The 24,243-nt window shown below is 42.5% G+C and overlaps 1 protein-coding gene across 1 annotated transcript; it reads right to left on the bottom strand.

Moving 5' to 3' along the window:
* Positions 1 to 654: 654 nt before the first annotated feature.
* On the bottom strand, positions 655 to 22,994 carry kcnj9 (potassium inwardly rectifying channel subfamily J member 9; the record flags this gene model as incomplete). The annotated part of the gene is made up of 7 exons (XM_084056939.1): positions 655 to 933; positions 4,203 to 4,333; positions 8,770 to 8,967; positions 10,526 to 10,718; positions 14,497 to 14,698; positions 18,254 to 18,467; positions 22,691 to 22,994. The coding sequence occupies 7 exons, from the start codon at positions 22,992 to 22,994 to the stop codon at positions 655 to 657; spliced, it is 1,521 nt and encodes a 506-aa protein (XP_083913065.1).
* Positions 22,995 to 24,243: the final 1,249 nt, after the last annotated feature.

The following is a 24,243-nucleotide window of genomic DNA, read 5'->3' as shown; positions in this document are numbered from 1 at the left end:
ACACACACACACACACACACACACACACACACACACACACACACACACACACACACACACACACACACACACACACACACACACACACTTATAAGAAAGCTCATAGAAATCAAAAGACAACATTTTCAAAAAATGATATATTCCCCACATAAGGTAACATATAAGGCAGTGATTCTCAGCCTGTGGGCCAGGGGCCCACTGGTGGGCCGTGAGGATACTGCAAGTGGCCCCCGAAAATAATTGGCAAAACACTTTAATGATAACATTAATAAGAAAATAATTAATGTTAAAAAAATATCATGTCATGGTATTTCTTCTTTAAAACACTGAAAAATTAGTTTTCATTGTTATACCGATGAATCGGATTTTAAAGTATACAACAGAACACAATTGATTGATTGACCATAAAATAAACATGCTATGAAAATGCATGCGGCCCACCCATCTGACCACTCAACACGGCAGCCGATAGTAGGCCCCGATCCAGAAGAGGCTGAGAACCACTGACATAAGGTATATGACATGATATCGCAATAATAACCAATCAAACCGCTTAAACTTCTTAAATAAAACAATGAGAAACACAACAGACAATCTTAATGACACACTTAAATGGCACCCCTCCCCCCCCAACCCGTGTAAACATTCTCTCCGCTAGGCCTCCGACTCTGACGGGTCGGTGGCGATGCTGCCGTTCAGCTCCCCCAGTCCTCCTGATTGCTCTTGGATATCCGTAATCTCCCCGACAATAAAGGTCGGCTTCCCCACCCCTCCCTTCCCATTGACCGAGCCCCTGTCCAACTGTTTCTCCGCCTCATTGGTGATCAGGGCGGGCTCTTCGTCCAGCTTGCTGGAAATCGACCAATACAGGTGAGCCTCCAGTCTGGCGGTAGCCAATGAGAGGTCCTTCGCCGAGCAGGAGGGCGTGTCCACCTGTGGGGGGGTGTGAAGAGGGGGGGGGGGGTTTGAAAATGTATTTAATCGATTATAGAAAACAATATCGATAATCGAAGAGTTAATGAAATATTTGATTAATAATCTATCCCTATTTTGGGCATGTCATTATAGGCAAATTGAAAAATATGTATAGTGAAAATAGCCAATGTATACTCACAACGTGAGCTTGTAGATCGGCTATTTTCACAATGTTTTGCATGACACCATAAAGTCTACAATAAGTCTTGATGCTTAAATTATTCATCGATTTTGTTGAATAATCAATGTCAATAATCAAGAATCTACCTTACAATTTGAATCCTGCGCCATGTCGGTTGTCAGTATGTCGGTTGTATGTACGTACACTACATCATCACAAAACAAACCAACCTGTTACCAAGACGACGATGACGATGAGCCGGTCGTCCCGAATATGGACACAACGCCAGTGTGACGTAATCTCACGACAGCATGACATCACATCCTACCTAAACTTTACACTACATCATCACAACAAACCAACCTGTTACCAAGACGACGATGACGATGAGACGGTCGTCCCGAATATGGACACAACGCCAGTGTGACGTAATCTCACGACAGCATGACATCACATCCTACCTATAAATTCTAGGATGCCGTCAGATCGCACCAGTTCGACGGCTTCCATAGTGATAAATAGTAATAATCTATAACCATAGAAAGAGTCATAAATGCTCATAATCATACTTATAAACTAGGCCCATTCATCATAACTACTTAGGTGATTCCTGCCTTCTCCTTTTCTCCCATTCTGCAGGCTCTGCCATGACAACCTGTGGACCTGACGACGTCGCCACTGTCTTTCACACCATTTCATTCTTATCCACCCTTTACACAAATAAACTGCTAACTTCATCTCCTGCGATTTCAACTATCTTTTCACATTGTACACCACTGCACACTCCCCACAGGTCTGCCATACCAGGTCTGAGTAATCACAAAGTGGGTTTTGGTCATTGGAGAGGTGATGCACGTCACCTCTTTCTGAAGTGGGTACTTTCAAAGCCTGCCGTGGATTTAGGAGAGCACAAAACTCTCTCTCACACTGTGAGGTGCCTGTAAGGTGGCACTGCAAAGTGAACGACGCGTCACGCTAGACGTTCGGGCCGCGTAGCGGCCCGAACTTCTAGTATACATACAAAAATAAAAATAAAAAGCAAGAAAATTATGGATAGTTGCTGCCCTAAGTCTGAAAAGAATGTCTGGGATGTCTTGGGTCATGCTAAACATAACCATTGATTTTATTCACCATGTACAATAAATGTTCTCATTTTATGGCACTTCTCCACTGCATGGTACAAGCTCAACTTGACTCCTACTGTACGATCTGGTAACCCCAAGATTTAGCACAAATATGGGAAAATATTACATACCATAATGACCAGAAATATGTTTCTCCTCTGTAAATATATAATTTGTATTTGTTGATTACATGTATTCATGTGCTAATATTCTATGCTCTGTTGATTAATTGAATACATAGGACCACAATGGAAACAAAGTCCCCAGGACTTTTTTTGTTATCCTTTTAGCCTTAGTTTATTTTTTACTGTACCTGTGCTGTTTAAATGTTTTACTAACAAAGTATTGAATCAATGAAAAACTCCACTCACTTTTGCTACACACGTACTGTACTTTGTTTTATACTGCAGACCATCAATGCAGACGGTCGTCATAGCAACGTTCACAACCCTCTGTGTAGGAGAGCACTAATAGAACAATGGCAACTAGTCTGATAACGATCTCTATTCACAATGTTACATGCCAACACAACACCTGCTTCTGTATGATAACGGTTTAGGTGAGAAAGAGGCCATGCGGTTGCTACAGTATCGATTCATTTCACATTGACAACAACAACTGGTTTAAAAGATGTATGTATGTATGTATGTATGTATGTATGTATGTATGTATGTATGTATGTATGTATGTATGTATGTATGTATGTATGTATGTATGTATGTATGTATGTATGTATGTATGTATGTATGTATGTATGTATGTATGTATGTATGTATGTATGTATGTATGTATGTATGTATGTAGTAAGTGTATGTGTAGGTATGTAATATATGTATAAATATCACAGATTGATAAGTATTTATTATAGGTAGAAATGGACCAGCACAGAAGCTTGTTGTGATATGTATTATTGATGGAGAAGGGGCGGGAGCAATAAGTTATTCTTCTTCTCACTCCTTTTCGAATATGCATTTTATTTTTCATTTTACTGTTATTCTGAATTATTGACTTCATTTGTTATATTGTTTTTAAAATGGCCTTATTCGAAACATTAATATGCTGTAAATAAATCATGTAAACAAATACCGTTGTAAGAATTCAGTTTTTATTGTGACGTATTACTATTAGTTCCATTGGTCCAAGCCTTCTTACCGGAGCCTTCTTAACGCCCTAAGTAGTTCTTTATTGTGAAACCAGGCCAATGGAGATTTGACAGGATTTAATACTTGTTTTTGTTACCTTAGTAAACATTGTCATAAATACTTTATGCGTTTACTCGCTATAGTTTAAGTCTTTCAATTATTATTACTAGAACAGTGCTCGACGGGTACCGGCCTACTCGGGAACGATGCAAATAGGGAATGCCCCGCCCTGTTATGTAATACCCCTTATACCTGTTGTCAGAGAACCCGTTGTAACCACATATGGGTATGCCCATATATGGTCATATTGTGCGGCTCAGCGGTTCTGGAATGTTCTTGTGCAATAATGGTAAATGTCTGCGGAGAATGTGTGGAGAATGTCTGAAGAGTGCAAACTGACTGTGTAAAATGGACTGACTAACTAATCAAATTTGCCAAATCAAGCTTAGGCTGGGGTTGCCATGGCAATCAATTGGTCTGGCCATGGCTCGGGCCATGGCCAGAGCCTTTTCTGCCGATTCTGGACAACCGCTTATCCAACCAACCTGACGCCAGGCACGGCGGCACTCCCTCAGGTCGGTGGCGACGCGCATGCCGAGTTTGTAGATCTGCTATTTTCAGAGCGCAACACGCGAGCGCAACAAAGCATAAAATGACTTGCCTTAGTTCTACTGGATCTTTTCTCCACTAGTCACTCCCTAACATTTTAGTCCAGTTTTTATTTGTTGACATAATTGTCAATATATTTGGTCGGTAGTCAAGGAAACATTTTCGTCATAGTTTTAGTCGACGAAATCAACACTGCTTCACTCCATGGCCTCCTCCTCCTCCTCCTCTTACCTCAAACGTGTGATGGAACGACCCGTAGTCGATGTCAAAGAAGCCGTCGGCCAGGGACATCATGGGACTGAACCTGTGACCCCACATCACCTCCTCTGCCAGGTAGGAGCTCCTCGCCTGGCAAGTCATACCTACACACACACACGCACACGCACACGCACACACACACACACACACACACACACACACACACACACACACACACACACACACACACACACACACACACAAACCGTTTAGACCCGCAGCATAAACAAATCAATATTTGCAGTGGGCAGTGAGAACAACTCTGCCTCGGAGGTACCACTTATACAGCACAAACCTCTCACATCACATCAGAAATGGATCGTTAGCCTCAGAGCATAATTGCCTAACTCACTTTTTTGGTCAAATTGACATTTTTGCCTACAGTAAGTAGCTCTACTCTCCTAACACTGCTGCATCATTGTGCCTTATTGCCTATGTCCTAAGCCAATCAGGATGCTTGTTACATTCCAAAATGACTTGGGCAGAAAGTCAATTTCTGCCTAAGTTTTGACTTACTGTAGGCAGAAATGATTTTGAATGTAAACAAGCATTCTGATAGGCTGAGGACATAGGCAATAAGGCAGGATGAATCAGCAGTGTTAGGAGAGTAGAGTTAGGCAGATATATATATAAAGGTAGATAAACATGACTTAGCAAAATTAGTTTTATCTAGGTGACTTAGGCAGAAAGTGATTTATTTAGTTTTGTCTCTCCAGAGAACCTTAAAAATATGAGTTAGGCAATTATGCTATGAGGCTATAACGAAAGCGAAAACGATACTTTACTTCGAGTCTGTGCATTTGCCAATCTCTGCCAGACATCTCTGCATGTTATAAGCCTGATTTTAATCTCTCAAGAACAGATTCAGAATGCAAAAGTGAAAAACGCTGGGGGCGCTGTTTTTCCTTTTTATTTGACGATGGGTTCCCAGATTGGCCTGATTTAGACACAGTCGTGTACGACAGAGTTAGGGGTGACAATGTTTTACTTAAGTAAAAGTATCAATACTGCAATGTAGAAGAACTCTGTTACAAGTAAAAGTCCGGAATAAAAAACTACTACTTGAGTAAAAGTACAAAAGTATTGGTATCAAAATGTACTTAAAGTAACAAAAGTAAAAGTACTAAAATGTTGGAAAATAGACGATCTACAAGCTCACAACGCACCGCGATTTACCTAGGCTATTTTCAAATAGCCTAGGTATAAAATAGAGCTTATGAAAGGTGCTATACAAATAAAGTGTATTATTATTATATGCTGGGGGAAACATTAGCCAAAAAATAGCTGATCTACAAGCTCACAAGTGTTAGTCTAGACGAGGGTTTAAGTGGTTAACAACCTGTACTATATTAGCTGTTTGAACTGAAGATGTGTGTCATTGATTGATACCCAAAAACAATGAACAAAGTGTGTCCCTTTTATCAGATAAATAAGGGACACGTCTTTTAGTTTCCAAAATAAGGAATGATTCCTTATTTCAAGAGACGGTTGGCAACCCTATATAAGCACGGAGTTGCACCGGAAATAAATGATCTAATAAGCTCTGCGACGCGTCGCGATAAACATTACTGTATTCTGCTCAGAGCTATTGATATTAACCCATTACGACCGGGAACGCATCTGTGTCATTTATTTATTTCTTTGGGCTATCTAGATCTTATTTTATTGAGAAATCTTGAACATTTGTAACTCAAATCTTTGCTTCTGGAGGTCCCTGGAACAAAAATGTTTACAAATGTTCGCTTAAAAAAAATATATATATTCAACGATTTGCAAAAAAATAAAATAGCAGATCTACAAGCTCGTAGCTATGAGCTTGTATATCTGCTATTTTTGAACAGCCAAAGAAATCTAAAAATGACACAGATGCGTTCCCGCACTGAATGGGTTAAGATTGTCAGATGAAGCACAAGCACATTATACGCTGTAGACGCACATTTTGGGATTCAACTCAATAAATCTTTGCCAGCTTAGCACATATGGCCTTAGATATTGATCTCCTTTTTTCAAGCTGCCTAAAATTACTTTTCGAGCTCACTCACATAGCAAAGGGACCCTATACTCTATTATGGGTGTCTGTTGACAATACAAAGTCATCTTTTGTTACCATTGTGCATTCTGCTGACAGGAAAGATGGTCAACGACTGGATGTAAACAAATCAATATAGCTAACACTGTGATGACTGGCTAACAAAAATACAAAATGGATTTTGCGATTTGGGGTCGCTGAGAATGTATCTCAAAGGGCTCATGTTTACAGTGATCATTTATCCATTTCTAACTCTGAGAGTGCACACTCTCAGAGTTACATTAACAATCAGGATTTCACTGTGTACCCTCTCGTCCAAGGACAGAGCGAGAGAGAGAGAGAGAGAGAGAGAGAGAGAGAGTGGGTGGATGACTTTTAACACAGGACGTCTATGACCCGGAGATGTAGTAATTACTGTGTTAATTAATGTACGTATTAATTAATGAAGTAATTACTGGTCGATGTTGTAACTATTCCGTTCTGCACCCTAGGAAAGGCTGCAGCGTTCTTCCAAAGTAGCTGCAGAGCCAAGCAAGTTCTCTGAGGATTACGTTGTTTTACACTCGACGCGGCTCCCGCCCCACTTTGAGTTCTAAACATTAGACCAGGTTCTCAAACTTTTTCATGTCAAGGACCCCCACAACACTGACACTTAAAAGCCCACAGACCCCCATTTGAAAAGATATGCCAGAGACCCCCATAAGAGAAGATTTTTACGGCTCTAGCAGTGATTCTCAACCATTTTAATTTCAAGGACCCCCAGTTTGACATGCTTTAGGCTACAGACCCCCATTTAATGGCATTTGTATCTCTGGGACCCCAAACTATATTGTAAAATCAATGTAAATTTAACTCTGAGAGTGTACAAATGGAACCAAATGGACCCTAACGGGTCCATTTGGTTCCATTTGTACACTCTCAGAGTTACAGACCCATAAGGGACCATTTGGTTCCTAACTATCCATCATTTAGCTGGGGACCCCCTGGAACTCCCTCAAGGACCCCTGGAGGTCCCCGGACCCCTGAGAACCAATGCATTAGAGCCCTGGCTCACTGCATACAGCTGGAAAGGTGATTTTGACACGATTTGCCGCTGTTTTGTTGTTTTACACATCACCCTTCAGACGTGCTTTGACATAATCTGTCTCAGAGATTTCAGCATTTCTGGGCGACAGACACAGTGGACAAAGTGACGTGTGTTATATTTATCTCTCCATCTACTCCATGTTTGTTGTTCCTCAGAGAGGGATTATAGAGGTTTACACCGCTCAGACAACCTTGATTCAAAACTGTCCACGGGACAAAAAAGATGGCAGAAATGAAGGTTTCTGACCGATCACACACGATGGTCGTATTTGGTGAGAGAAAGATGAACATATAAAAAAACATCCCAAAGAGGTAGCACATCTAAAGGACAAAGTACTCACATTTCCACTTCTTTTATTGGCACACACCAATAAACGAACGCTTACGCGTAAGCGTTCGTTTATTGGTGTGTGCCAATAAAAACGTTTTTACTTTTTTTCCCAAGGATTTTTTCAATTCCTACTTTTGATATGTATACTGGATTTTGGGTCTAGCACTCCACTGAGAAAACCCATCGCTGATGCGCAACCCTCTTTTTCTTATTTATATAAAAAAACATGAAGGCAGTATAACTTTGGATTGTTGTTGGTTCCTCACCGGCAGTGTTGATTTTGACAGCAAATTTTGATTTTGTTTTAGTCATAGTCTTTTGAATAAAGTTCCATTTAGTTTTAGTCATATTTTAGTCTTCTGAAAAGTTTTAGTTTTTGTCTAGTTATAGTCGACTAAATATCATAAGATTTTAGTCAACTAAAACTACAGTTGATTTAGTCGACTAAAATGTATTTTGGCGGTGCCTTGATGGCACCGTAATCGTTGATTTTACACCTGGTTGCATGCTGAAAATAGCCGATCTACAAGCTCATAACGCGTCGTGCTATATATTTATAATATTTGGACTTATGGTGTATCACACCTATATAGGTCGCTATACAAGCCTAGGTCAAACATCTATCTTTCTATCTATTCTATTCCAGGAATCCCTGTACTGAATGCATGTCTGTGTCTGTCCTTCGCAGAACCGTTTATGTTCAGTTTAGTTTATTAGCACACAGTTTAGTTTATTAGCACATTGTTATAAAACAAATATAAACAAAATGATACATATCAAAGAAAACAAGTTACTGTGCGAGGAAAGGAAGAAGCCGGCAGGCTTATTTGGAATCCTTGCAGATCTGCTATTTTCAGCATGCAACCAGACATAAAATGACTTGTCTTTTAGTTCTACTGGATCTCTTCTCCTCAAGTCCCTCCCTTATATTTTAGTTTTTTATTTGTTGACGAAATTGTCAGGATATTTAGTCTTAGTTTTAGTCATCATAGCTTAATTTTTATTTCATTTTTATTTTGCTTTCGTCAGAGAAAAAAGGTAGTCGACGGATATTTTTCGTCAGAGTTTTAGTCAACGAAATCAACACTGCTCACCTGTGGCCTCCACCATGCCCTCCAGGATGACCACGATCTCAAAGTCGTCCTTCTCCAGCTGGGCCGGGGACATGTCCCAGAAGGGAGACTGGGTGTCGATCTCGTGAGAGATGACCAGCGGGGAGACCAGGAAGAGGCGGTCGTCGCCGGTCTCGAAGCCCACACTGATGTCCGTCTGGTCCAGTGGGATGAACTCACCTAGCATGGAGAGGAGAGGAGAGGAGAGGAGAGGAGAGGTGAAACACTGAGGCCATGTTTAGGCACTAATGCTCAGAACAGAAAAAGAGTGCCGTTGCGTTCTCACTTTTTATTCTGCGTTTACACAGGGACGCCGAAGTGATTGAAAACGCTGTAGTGTGCATGCCAGGTGGCTAGGTGGCGGTGTGACACGCTGCCAGATAGAACCACTTTCGTTCTACTTCCTATCACAGCTGTTTGTTTACATCGATGTAATAGCATACGCGCCGTGAGCCGACGTGAGCCATGACCATGACGTCACACTTTTTGCCGTTTCCCCCCGTATTAGTGATGAGCGGGTCGACCCGTAACCCGCGGGACCCGCGGGTCAACCCGCGGCGCGGGTGGGTCGAGTCAGAATTTCAGAGGCAATTATGCGGGCTGTGGGTCAGCGGGTCAGCCGCTCTCACACGCAAAAAAAAAAAAAAAGATCACATGCTCTTGTTTTGTCTTTATTCCTAATAAGAATAAGAATAATAACAATAAAACAGTTTGAATACACTTGGGGATTATTTTCTAACCATGATTTTACAGAATAAAAAAAAAATCGCGGGTCGCGGGGCGGGTTGAGCCATAGATTTATATATGGGTTCGCGGGGCGGGTTGAGGCGGGTTGGGTTCCGTCGCGGGGCGGGGCGGGCCGAGTCATGAAAAAACCCGACCCGCTCATCACTACCCCGTATTGCATGTTTACACGGAGACGCGAGGTGGAGTGTTTTCAAATATTTCCTCTCTGGAAGGGGGTTTCACTTTGTTGCAGTTTCAACCTCCGAAAATGCAGATTTTTTATTTTGGAGTTTTCTCTAGAGACCGTTGTCGTCTAAACAGGGCCTGAGTATCAACTCTATACAATAGCATTGTCCCTAGTTGAGTATAATACTTAAAATGTTAAGGAATTAATTGCCATGGGCAAATTCTCCTTCTACAGCACGGCCACCAAGGTATGGGATAGTCTAATCCCATCCCTCAAAAAATGTAGTTCGCTGGGCTCATTTAAAACAGCCCTAAAAACTCATCTTTCTGGAGGCCAAAAGAGGAGGTAGTACCAGTTTCCCGGTAGACAGACGACCCCCCTCCCCTTTTTTGTATATATATTTTTTTCATGCTTTTTTTTGTTGTTGTACATAGTGATATTTTTTCTCTATATTTTTATGTTGATATTTGAACTGTTTGGATGCTACTATATATGCCTATGAAATTAATACCAAGGACCCCAACGGAAACAAGTCCGCAAGGACTTTTTTGGTCGGACCGTTTAGACAAAAGTATTATAAATGTAACATGCTGTTTTACATTTATTTTTGCCTAATAAAATTGTCAAACAATCAATCAATCAAAAAGCATAACGGGGGAGGCAAGGGGGTTAAAAACCCAAAAATAAACACATAAATAAATAAATGCAGCCATAAGAAAGGCATCGATCCAGTGAGACAAATGTACTCTACTAGTTCCTACATCTCTAGCGACGCTGACAGACATAATGCGTTCATGTGCCGGTCGGTCGGTCGGTCAGTCTCACCCTCCTGCGTCTGCTTGGACTTGATGAGCTTGGCCCTCATGTTGGCGCCGACGATGTGCGACTTGCGCAGGTCGCCCACGCGGAACATCAGGCACATCTTGTCGTCCCGCCGCGAGATGACGGCGTGCTTGGAGAACACCAGGGTCTCCGCTCGCTTGTTGGGCTGGGAGATCTTCACAAACATGCAGCCCACCTGAGTTGGGGGAGGGAGAAAGAGAGGGAGAGAGGGGGAGAGAAAACAACAGAATCAGAGAAAAGAATTGCAAACGCTTTCATCCATTAAGACCTGGAACGCATCTGTGTCATTTTTTGATTTGAGCTAAAAAACATTATTTTACACTTTGGCTATTCAAAAATATCAGATCTACAAGCTCGTAGCGCGGCACTGAGTGCCGCGCTACGAGCTTGTAGATCTGATATTTTTGAAAAATCTTGAAAATATGTGCAAATCTTTGAATATATATTATTTTAAAGCGAACATTTTTAACTCAAATCTTTGCTTCTGGGGGTCCCTGGAACAAAATGTTTTCAGATGGGGTCCACTGCCAAATACATATCATTTTGGGGGTCCTTGACCTTTTATCATCACTGATATAGAAACATACGTTTTTCATAATACTGTTGGGATTTAGAAGACATTTGTAGAATCGGCTTGAGGTCTTAATGGGTTAAAAATTAAATGATCTGTTTTTTGATGCTCTGCAGTCACAGTGAGAGAACATCCTGCTGCTATAAATCCTTCATCAGCTCAAATCATTCCAACTATTTAACCACTTTCAACCTGGCGTCGCTGTTTAGGACATGTCATTATAGGCTAAACGTTACGCTTCTACTGTACATTCTTTTGAAAATTGCTATTTTTTTGCCATGCCATCGTACATCGAAGTATAAATCACTTACGCCCCCTTTGTAACTTTCCTGCGCAAGTGCTGACATTTCTACTTTTGAGCTAATAGAGCGGCGAGCCATGCCTGCTCGTTCAGGCGATAAATTGCATCTTGAACTTCAGGTCAAAAATTCTTGTCAAACCAGAAACAGGATCATGTGAAAGGTAAGGTCTCTCACCTAGATCACAGCATCTAAATGTTTCAGTAGAAGAGCAGGGAGTCAAAATACAACCACCCTGATTGTATAAGTTACAGTATATTGTATTAACATACTCTAGCATACAAATTGGACAAAATGGACATTTTATTCATAAAAAAAAAGTTACATAGTGCTGCAGTATTTTGAAAGCGAACATTTGTAACTCAAATCTTTGCTTCTGGGGGGTCCCTCCCTGGAACAAGATATTTGACAAATGTTCGCTTTAAAAAAGAAAAAATCAATCAAAGATTTGCACACATTTTCACGATAAAAATAAATAAATAGCAGATCTACAAGCTCGTAGCCTACGAGCTTGTAGATCTGCTATTTTTGAATAGCCAAAGAAGTGGTTATGTCATTCTTTTTAGATCTGGCCATTGTTATTGTCTCCCAAATTACCGCCAACTAACAATGTTTAAAACATACAGTAGTGGGACTATTAATATCCTGTGAGTGAGTCAGATTGCTTTAATATGCAAAGCGGAGCGCCTGCTACACACACACACACACACACACACACACACACACACACACACACACACACACACACACACACACACACACACACACACACACACACACACACACACACACACACACACACACACACACACACACACACACACATCTCCCTCAGCTGCTAATGGCATGTTTCCAGGTCAGGACTGTGCTGCACAAACAAGATGCTGGTTGGACATCATTCATTATCCCCATCAAAAGGAACTGCTTACTTGCATCGTCCGTCAGCACTTCCAAAACAACATTCTCTCTTTTCACAGGAAGAACACCATCTGCGCCCAAATAGGGCATCCATCCTCTCATCTTATATTGACTATCAAGGGTTTGGGTCAAATTAACCCATTCAATCCGGGATCATTTTGCACGCATCTCTGTCAAGCGCACCGAATGCCACGCTACAAGCTTGTAGATCTGCTATTTATTTATTTTTATCGTGAAAATGTGTGCACATTTTTTTATATATATTTTTTAAAGCAAACATTTGTAACTCAAATCTTTGCTTCTGGGGGTCCCTGGAACAAAATATTTTACAAAAAAAGGAAGAGAGGTGGGGGGCATTGCCACTCAAAAAGAAACTGGGCTATAGACGATTCCACAGAGCGCTCCCCTGGCGCAATCATAACTGCAGTGTCAGAATGCACACCGCAGCAGGAGTCTGACACCCCAGTGCTCTGTGGATTTGTCTATACAGGCCAGGGTAGTGCAGTGGTTCTCAACCTTGTCCGGCCAAGACCCCCCCAAAATAATCATATTTGAACTGAGGACCCCCCAAAACAGGGGACCCCCAAAAAATAATCATATTTGAACTGGGGACTCCCCACCCTGATAAGCACTTGGAATTGTAGGACTTGAGGCATTACATTTGGTTTGACTCGGTTCCACAGATAAATCTTGTGAAAACGGCAGATCTACAAGGTTGTAGATCGACTATTTTCAAAATGTTTGCATCTTACATATATTATTTGACAATTTGGCCAGCTTTTATAGTATACTAGTCGATTACTTTTGATAAAGTAATGGTACTTTTTCATTTATTTTCTTTCTTTCTTTTTTGGTATTAAATAGGTCTTTAAAGTCCTTATATTGTCACTTCACTGTCATCTCACCCCCACCCCCCAAAATCATGTGGGGACCTGGGGGTCCAGACCCAAGGTTGAGAACCACTGGGGTGGTGAACCTTCACAACGTGTTGTCAGCACAATAACCCCGGCAACGCCTGGCAAGCTATAACGTGGCTCCTATCCTCTGTTTGTTGACTTGTGTAAAGCCAATTAAAGAACAAAGCCTCAGTCTGTCTGTCGTCACATTGCAGATAACGCTTTGGATTGACTGAATAGTGCCGCCCGGCAGCAGTGATGGGAAAAGTAATCTAATTTTGTACTTAAGTAAAAGTATCAATACCGCAATGTAGAACTCTGTTACAAGCAGTAGTTAGAAATTCAGAATTTAAAATGTAAAAGTACAAAAGTATTGGTATCCAAATGTACTTAAAGTACCAAAGTAGAAAGTACTCATTATGTACAATAGCCCATTTCACAGGTTTTCAAATGTATGCACAAATCTTGCATCCAGACAGAGCCATTCTTTTGATCCCGCCCCTTGGGAAAAAAAACTCATAGAAGCACCAGACTCATATCCACAGACGCGCTGCCTGTAGGGAGCCATAGCTGTGGTGTCAACACTCCGTATCGAGTGACTTCCTGACGCTCAAGGTTCCATTTGCGAATTCAGAGCTAGGCAAGGCAGCATTCTCTGTTAGTGCACCATCTGCCTGGAATGAGCTTCAGAAGTCTCTAAAAATCAGTTTACTGCCCTCATTGGGTCAATATAGAGCAATGGTTTCCAGCACCTTTGTACCAGACTGTAACTGTTTTATTTAATTTAATTTTCCTGTTCTTTCTTTGAAATACTGAGTATTTCTATTCTCTGATTTTAATTAATCGATGTATGTAAATATATTCCTGTTGATTATGTTGTATCTCGGCTACATTGAAAATGAGGGCTTGCCCTCAACTGTACTCCGAGTTGAAATAAAGGTTATGATGATGATCGCGACACCGCAGCAATGGCCGCCTACAGGCAGCTACAGGCAGCTACAGGCAGCGCGTCTGTGGATTCGTCTATAGAGGCTAAGGCTAAGCTCACAACGCATCGCAACGCGATGCGTTGTGAGCTTGTAGATCGGCTATTTTTGACAAAGAGATTTGGTGTAGGTCCAAAAGTGATATGGATCAATTCCAAATATCATCAAAAAATTCTGAGGCACCCCTGGACTGGTGTCACGGCACCCTAGGGTGCCACAGCACCCACTTTGAGAAACCATGCTCTATAGTCTGGCCACGCGAGGCTATACGTCACACACTCACCATGAAGGCGTTGACCATGGAGCCCAGGATGGCCTGCAGCAGCAGCAGCATAGTGCCCACGGGACACTGGTCTGTGATGACGCGGTGGCCGTAGCCGATGGTGGTCTCCGTCTCGATGGAGAACAGGAAGGCCGAGATGAAGCCGTTGACGTTGTTGACGCACGGCGTCCACGTCGTGTCCTCCAGGTGGTCCAGATCGCCCCTTTATATATGGGTGACGATGGGAGAGATGAGGAGACGGAGGGAGGGAGGGAGGGAAGGAAGGAGGGAGGGAGGGAGGGAGGGAGGATGTGTGAGAGAGAGGAAGCGAGCATGAGATAGACAGATGGTGGAAGAAATACTCACATTTTGTACTTAAAGTAAAAGTATAAAAATTGACTGAAATAAACTAAACTAAATCCCACAATGTAGAAATACTTTGTTACGAGTAAAAGTACCAGTATTCAAGATTAACTTGAGTAAAAGTACAAAGGTATTGGAGTCAAAATATACTTACGTACTAAAAGTAAAAGCACTCATTAAGCACAATGTCCCATTTCACAAGTTATTATATGTATAAAATCCTTTGAAAATAGCCCAAGTATATATAGGTCTGAAGTGTTTCATGTATGTTTTTTTTTTAAATAATCAAAATCTAGTAACTAGTAACTAAAGTTTTCAAATACTTGTAGTGGAGTACAATAGTACAATATTTTATAAGTACAATATTTTCCTCTGAGATGTAGTGGAGTAGAAGTAAATGTATTGAAAATGGGAAATACTCCAGTAAAGTAAAAAATACCTCAGAATTGTACTTAAGTACAGTACTTGAGTAAATGTACTTTTTTGAATGAACTCTAGTTACTTTACACCACTGGAGATAGAGGTGACAAAGTGGGTGTTGAGAGCAGAAAGAATAGACAGGAGGCGGCGAAGTGTATATATAGGTTTTTGAAACATAAAAATACACTGGGTGATGATTCATCTGTGACTGCTGGAGCTTGTCGATGCTCTTACATCAGCCGGCTATTACATGAGCATATTGCCCTGCCTTCAACTGTGTAAACTGAGAAATAACAGCACATGAGCATGAATTCATGAAGGCAACCAATGGCATCCTTTCGCAGTTATCTTAAACCGACAGTTAATACAAAAAAAACAGAATTCATGGTTTTCTCGAGATCCAAAAATATAGACAACTGGGGTGACCCGATACCCGAGTGGTTATAGGCCACGACGCCGCTGCGTACCACATGGGCTATAATGCTTTACAGCAAGTCCCCGGTTTGATTCCCGGCACAGCCGGACCATTTGCTGAATATGACTCCCCCTGCCCCTTCACTGTGTTTCCTTTCTCTTCTCCACTGACCCTATCCGATAAAGGTGGTTGTATAGACCCTTTAACAGACGACGTCACACTGATAAGAACCAGTATGCGCGCAGGCCGGCACCAAATGAAACCATTCTGTCATGTCTCCCTAGGACATGCCTCACTAGCCAACACACAAGAGGAGGTTGAATGTACTGAAACCAGCGCACCCCAAAACAATATTTTGGGAATTGATTGCATGAAACAATCACCTGTGTGTCCAGTCTCAATGTTGGTAAACAAATAATTAGTCTATACAACGACTCCCTGTCCTCAATAGCTTCTCTATCTACCACACCTGCCTACCTTCACTCATTAGCCACTCCCCATCCACAATCACGCGTATCCACTACACCTGCCTCCAATCACCTCAGCCAATCCTTGTTGCAATCACCACAGTATAAATACACCTGCGATTTCTCAACTGACACGTTTGTTCCGCTCCACGACAGACCAAACATGTTGTGAGTACTGCGCTTGTAGATCGGCTGTTTCTGCCATTCATTGCTTTCAAGTTAGTCCTCCTCCACCCCAACCTCCTCCTTCCCCCTCCATTCTCGCTCTTCTTCCTCCTGTCTCTACTTTTCTAGGAATCCAGGGGGGGGGCAGTGACGGGGCAGAGATGACCGACCGCTCCCCGAGTAGAGCATCGATGGCCGTCAGCTCCCGAGACTACTCCCCCCACCCTGAGCCTCGCCCTAACCTTGGGTAAGGTTCCTCATCTCGTTCCACATTCATCTCAGTACGTTTCAATAAATTGTTAAACTTAAGTAGAGGAGTGGTCTCTTACTAGTGAAAGTCTCTGAAAAAGTCCCCCAAAAACACAGATAACTGTACTCTGCATAATATCGCAACAGGTCAAATACTGAAAGAGTTACAGAATACAACTATCTTGGCATCTGCCTCTTATGACGAATTCACTTTCAAATACCACATATCAACCTTTCTGGGAAGCTATGTCAGGAATGAAAGCAATTTTCCTTTGATTTGTAGGAAAAGGATTGTTGAAGCGTCTGGATCGGTTCTGGATGGAGACATAATTTACAGACACACGGCTGCCTCCACACCCAGGCCCTTAGACTCCCTTTATCACTCAGCTCTGTGGTTTATTACCGGTGACAGCTACAGTACTCACCACTGTACGCTCTATGATAAGGTCGGGTGGACTTCCCTGGCTGACAGACGCAATAATCATCGGTATCTGTATATCTATAAAGCTCTAGTCGGAAAATTACCATCGTACATCACAAATACGTGCGTTAAATTGGAAACCCATGATCCAATTTTAACTCACTCCCAGCGACTGGCTGGTTCATCGGGTACACTATAGGTCTGACCTATGAAAGATAGCTTTTAGTATCTGTGCAGCAGACTCGTGGAAATTCTTGCAACGTGACCTAAAACTCTACCCTTAATACCTCTAGGCTGATTTAGGAATATGAAAAACATCTATTAACTGTCTGGAACTGTCTGGGTTTTTTTTGTGCTCTATTTGAACAGATTTTATTTGTTGATTTCATGTTGATCCCAGTTTAAGTGATTTTATTGGTTGATCAATATGTTTGTGTTTGATCTCATTTCAACTGGTTTAATGTGTTGGTCGTTTGTCGTTTGGATTCATCTTGGCATCATAAATGACTGTCACCCTAAATTATTTTTCTTAAATAAAAGTTGAATTAATCTGTCCTGACCTCCTTAAAACCTTTTTTACTTGCCTCACTCACTCAATGTATCTCCACTGTGTTCATCCACTTATTATTCATGTACCCCGAGCGACACCTGTGACAGGTGTGCCTGTCACCTGCCAACCATACCCATATGTTCTTCTCCTGTCCCAAGCTATCAACTTAGAACCATGCCCCTTTGGTAGCCATCCTTGGGGTGCCCCTCATACCTGCTAGTTTCTCCAAGAAGGAATTAGACGTTGTAGCCTTCGCCTCACTCATAGCCCGTAGACGTATCCCCCTGCACAGACGTAAAGCCCACGCCCACCATCCACCACCTCCTGGCTCAAGGACTTCATGTCATTTCTATCATCGGAAAAGGTAAAGTACTCTCTAAGAGGCTCAATTGCCAATTTTTATGATAGATGGCAACCGCTAAAAGCATTTATAAACACCCTCACATCCCTTGACCCAGATTGATCCTAAAGAAATACTCCTTCTCTGAGGTGAGCACCTCAGATACTCTAGTAAACTTCGCCCCATTGTATCTTGGTTTTTTATTCATCTACATTCTTTTTGTCTGTTTTTTTTTCTTGGTCAAGTTCAGTCCTGTCCCATAAAAGTTCAAAATAATCATGGTGATATGTTAACAATGATAACCAACCCTTGTTTCTCTGTACCACTTATGTTTCACCAATAAAAATAAATAACAATAAATGTGTATTCATGTACCCCCCTCACTCACCTGCAGTAGGCTATGAGGTACCAGATGGCGCCGAAGAAGAGCCAGGTGACGGCGTACGCCATGACGAAGACAAAGAGCGAGCAGCGCCAGTTGAGGTCCACCAGCGTGGTGAAGATGTCCATCAGGTAGCGGTAGGTCTCCTGCATGTTGCCGTGCTGCACGTTGCAGCGGCCGTTCTTCTCCACGTAGCGCTGGCGCTTACGTTTCTTCTTTGCTGATGACGTCGGATCGGAGAGGAGAGGAGAGGAGAGGAGAGGAGAGGAGAGGAGATGTTAGAGGAAAATGATGTTCTCAGAAAACTGTTAGGATTTAGAAGACATTTGCAAGTGACAGGTGCTGCTGTCATGGAAATGAAGCCTCTGCATTTCAGCTGATGTTAGGAGAGAAAAGCAGAAATAGATTGTGTGATGATGGTGAGACATTTTTTCACCACACAACGAGAGTAAATGGAATCATTCATTCCAGTTCCTCGATCACATAGTATAGCACAGAGGCAAAAGATGATAGATGAAAATATTTGGACTTATGGTGTATCACACCTATATAGGTAGCTATACAAGCCTAGGTTAAACATCTATCTTTCTATCTATTCTATTCCAGGAATCCCTGTACTGAATGCATGTCTGTGTCTGTCCTTCACAGAACCGTTTATGTTCAGTTTAGTTTATTAGCACATTGTTATAAAACAAATATAAACGAAACGATACATATCAAAGAAAACAAGTTACTGTGCGAGGAAAGGAAGAAGCCGGCAGGCTTATTTGGAATCCTTTCCTAGAGGTCATTAAATAACAGATTAGAACGATACAAAATAATACAAGTTTACAAGGGGAGCATCAGTGCAATTTGTAAAGATTACACATCAGAACTAAATCATATGGACTACAGTGAGGAATAAATGTGATATTCTTTTAGATATTTCTTAAATATTGGCAAGGATAGTGATGCCTCGAGTGATGCATCTAGAGAGCTCCACAACTGAGGGCCTCTAAATTTGATGAAAGATTGATGTTTAGAAGTAGGACAAAAAGGTAAATTAAAATCATCTCTTTGCCTTGGGGGGTATATGAGTGAATGTCAGAAGTGACACGAAAGAAATTGTGAAAAGAACCATTCATTCGATCAACTTACTTCCTTAGGTTCTCACTAACACACCCGCCAAGTGTGAATTCGATCGGATGAGCGGTTTGTGAGATATACGTGAAGGAGATACAGTATATACAGAGATTCTGAGATACGCAAAGGAGATACATAAAGAGATTCTGAGATACGCGAAGGAGATACATATAGAGATTCTGAGATACGCGAAAGAGATACATACAGAGATTCTGAGATACGCGAAGGAGATACATATAGAGATTCTGAGCTACACGAAGGAGATACATACGGAGATTCTGAGATACGCGAAGGAGATACATACAGAGATTCTGAGATACGTGAAGGAGATACATACTGTATAAAGATTCTGAGATATGCGAAGTAGATACGTATAGAGATTCTGAGATACGTGAAGGAGATACAAACAGAGATTCTGAGATACGCGAAGGAGATACATATAGAGATTCTGAGATACACGAAAGAGATACATACATACAGAGATTCCTGTAATTTATACATAGATTCTGTTCTTGCTCTCATTGTAGGTCACTGTGTGGATAACACAGCACCAGCTGAATGCCTGCAAGCTAAATTATAAATTATGAATGTAAAACAGAAACAGCTGAGGGAGAGAATTGTGAACTTAATTTACCGTACATGGCACCTTTTTTCAAAGGAAAAAGTATATGTATATATGCGTTACATCCACCAATTCACACACCGATTGCGGAGGCAGCCGTGCAACGATGCCATTTGCCAACCTGCTCATCGTCGGGGGCGCCTATAGGGGGTTCGGTGTCTTGCTCAAGGGACACTTCGACACAATGCAAGGAACTGGGATCAACCCGGGAACCTCCTGAATTCCCCGACAAGCACTCTGTCTCTTGTCATCGCACGCTGGCGCTGCCACTGGCGACGAGTGCATCAACCCAATTAATCGGGGAGCGCGTCTGTGCGATTTTAGCCATTATTATATTATATAATTTGGCAATTCAAAAATATCAGATATACAAGCTATAGCGCGGCACCGAGTGCCGCTCTATGAGCTTGTAGATCTGCTATTTTTTTTAAATCGTCAAAATGTGTGCTAATCTTTGAAATTATATATTTTTAAAGCAAACATTTGTAACTCAAATCTTTGCTTCTGGGGGGGTCCCTGGAACCAAATATTTTGAGATGGGGGTCCGTGACCAAATACATATAATTTGGGGGGCAGTCCTTGATAAGAAAAAGTTTGAGAACCACTGATATTATAGCAACATACGGTCTTCAGAAAACTGTTAGGATTTAGAAGACATTTGTAGTTGCGTTCCCGGATAGTACCTAAGAGTTTGGACAGTCAGAGCGAAACGTTCAGCTCATGGGCAGGAGCCGTCAATAATACAGAAGTCGGGGGTTTGAATCTGCTTGGCTTGGGGGCGCTCCAACATGGGCAGGGGGGGGGGATCTTTGTCACTCCACTATAGTGCCTCCTACAGGCTGGGCAGGGTGCCTGTTCAGTGGAGAGCTGAACTGAGCAGAATAGCACGTTCCTCCGCATGTGTCGCGTCCCTCCCAGTGAAACTCCTCACTGTCTGTCATGTGAAAAGAAGCAGACTGGGCCGTGTGTCACATGTATCGGCGGAGACATGTGCTTGTCTACACACCCTCCCTAACGAACCAATTAGCGGGGATCAGCGGCGATAAGGGACGTACAACACAAGGGGAATTGGGAATTAACTGGCAAACGACTAGACTGGGCGAAAAAGGGGAAGAAATAAAATAACGCATGAATGTTTAACGTCTCTGGCTTTGTGTGTCATATCAAAGAGGACATACAGCAGTGAAATAGAAGAAAGTACTTTCTTTAGTGGTTCATGCGGCAACAACTAAACCTCTACTAGTTGTCATATCGTGCCTTACACTCAGATACTGTTTGAATGCTCAAACAGAAACAGGACAGAATGTACTCTGAGCTCCTCTCAGTCCCATCTCACTCTTCCAGAGAATAAAAGCAAGCTGTGAGGCTGTGAGAACAGGGGGAACAAGGGGGAGGTGTGTGTGTGTGTGTGTGTGTGTGTGTGTGTGTGTGTGTGTGTGTGTGTGTGTGTGTGTGTGTGTGTGTGTGTGTGTGTGTGTGCGTGTGCGTGTGCGTGTGCGTGTGTGCGTGCGCGTGTGTGTGTGAGGCCAGAGAGTTACGAGGGGAGAATAACCACACATTGAGAATGGAGAGAATGTGTGAAAAAGCCATATTGTTGGCAGGACTTTAAGTGAAGAGCGAGAGAAAGAGAGTTATTATAACGGAAGGTGAGAAATATAGCATCACCTGAAATGTGAGCCAAAAGGAAAGAGGACTATATGGAAGAGGAATGGTAATAAGAAGAATGTTCAAGGTCATCCAAATCGATGACGTGTGCAGCACTGCAGCAGAAGTCTCCATTAGTCAGAGATGAGAGTCCAAACTATTGCAGGGGTGTGGAGATGGGGGGGGTTCAGTCAATACACATTATGTGAACGCAGCCCGATCCACATTCGGTCAATAAGCACACATCTCTAGAGGAGATATTGCATTAATCAATACTGAAAGATGCACCAGTCGCGCAGCCTTTAGGGAACTCGAGTCACGGTGCCAGCCAAGGTCAACTTTTGGGGTGGGGTGACCCGATAGCCGAGTGGTTAGTGCGTATACCACAATGGTTCTCCACCAGTGGTCCTGGGGGGGGGGGGGGGTACCAAGGGGTCCCCAGCGAAATTAGTTAACATAGTGTCACAATCATTTGAACCACTTACCTTTGGCTATTCAAAAACAACGTCCAAAATCTGCTATTTTAGAAGAATCTTGAAAACGTGTGCTTATCTTTGAATATATATATATTTTTAAAGCAATCATTTTTAACAAAAATCTTTGCTTCTGGGGGTCCCTGGCACAAAACATTTTCAGATGGGGGTCCGCGGCCAAATGTATATCAATTTAGGGCTCCTTGGCATGAAATAGGTTGAAAACCACTGGTATACCACATTGGCTCTAATGCCTGACAGCTAGTTCCAGGTTAAATTCTGGCCATGCCAATTCATTTTCTGCATGTCACTCCCCTACTCTCTCTCTCTCTCTCTCCGTTTCCTGTCTCTCTCCACTGTAGCCATCAAATAAAGCCTAAAAAAAGCCTCCAAAAATCACCTCAAAGCCTTAAAGGACGACTTCATCCATTTTCAACCTATCTTCATATAATTGGTCCTCACTAGTGCTCATGGTCCCTGCTTCATATCTCTCTCAGCTAGCGGGTCCTTGGCCTGAAAAACGTTGAAGACCCCTGATGTATAGTCATAGTTATAGTGCTTATACAGTGGCCCCTCACTCACCCCAGCCAAAGCGGCCCCTCTCTTTCTCCGGGCCCGGGGTCTTGGCGCGCGGCTGATTGGCGGTGGCCTCGCGCTCCAGCAGCTTGTTTGCGAAGGACCTCCTGACCTTGGCCAGGGGTGGTGGGGGCGGGGAGGAGGACATCTCCGTGGTAACGTGGCCCAGATCCTCCCCAGATAGGTTGAGGACGGCGACCTCCACCTCCTTGTTGATGTCCCCCTCCCCCTCTCCCTCCCCGATGATCTTCTCTCGCTCCTCCGGGAGCGAGAGGGACGTTGGCCGGGAGGAGTTGTCTAGAAGAGCCATCGTGTGTGTGTGTGTGTGTGTGCGTGTGTGTGTGGTGTGTGTGTGTGAGGTGTGTGTGTGTGTGTGTGTGTGTGTGTGTGTGTGTGTGTGTGTGTGTGTGTGAGGTGTGTGTGTGAGGTGTATTAGCGTTTTATTAATACCTTCCCTGTGGCAGACTCTGTCCAGTGATTGATGGTACCATTTGTTTCTTTGACTGAGATCCTGGAGAGAGAGAGAGAAAAAAAAAGGAAAAAGGAGAGACAAGCATACAATGGTTGCATGGCAACCATGATATAGATTGTGTTATTTGTTAGGGAGAGAGAGACCGGGGTTGACTTGGTTATCACACACACACACACACACACACACACACACACGTGTCACTCTCGCATGAATTGCTCATCATCAACGCATCTTACAATAGTCATTGCTACATTAGGTTCTCAAAGTGGGGTCCGGGGACCCCCAGTGGTCCTTGGTGGGGTTCCTCGGGGTCCCCAGCAAAATGTGTTAATATAGCATCACAATCATTTTAACCACTTTAACCTTTTATACTTTGGCTATTCAAAAATAAGCATATACAAGCTCATATAGCGCTTTATGAGCTTGTCTGCTATTTTTGAAAAATGTGGAAATTTGTGCAAATCTTTGAATGTTATATATCTTTTACTCAAATCTTTGCTTCTCGGGTGGTCCCTGGAACAACATACTTTGACATGGGGGTCAGCGGCCAAATACATATCATTTTGGGGGTCCTTGACATGAAACAGTTTGAGAACCACTGCATTAGAGGGAAGCTTATAGGGTCTGACGTTGGGTATCACTTCCATTTTTATACCTTATTGTAAGAGCAATTTATTAACCATCAAAGACACTCTATAGCCCTCTAGACTGGAATAGATGTATCACCATCAAAATACAATGGACCAGGAGCTTCGTAAAATCTAATAACATGTCAGCCTATAGGTTATAGTACGTAAACTTGTGCCTATACAACATTGGCACACAGATGGTGTGTGTTAGCCCCCCCCCCCTCTGTGTCCTCAGTCTTCAATGAATATTATGTGTAGCATATTATCATATCATATCATATTAAAGTCTATATGTGCTTCCTGTGCTCTCATGTTGACCTGCCTTACAGCCAGTGTTGCCAGATTCTGTGAGAGAAACAAGCAACCAGGTCTAGGAAAACCAGCCCAAAAGAAGCGACTATGGGCCACATGAGCACTTTAACATGTACATCAGCTATTTGAAAATAGCAGATCTACAA

Source organism: Gymnoscopelus microlampas (genome assembly GCF_963454915.1).
Source record: "Gymnoscopelus microlampas genome assembly, chromosome: 5".
Lineage (NCBI taxonomy): Eukaryota > Metazoa > Chordata > Actinopteri > Myctophiformes > Myctophidae > Gymnoscopelus > Gymnoscopelus microlampas.
Note: the sequence above shows the minus strand (reverse complement) of the source record. Positions and strands in the feature narration are given on the sequence as shown.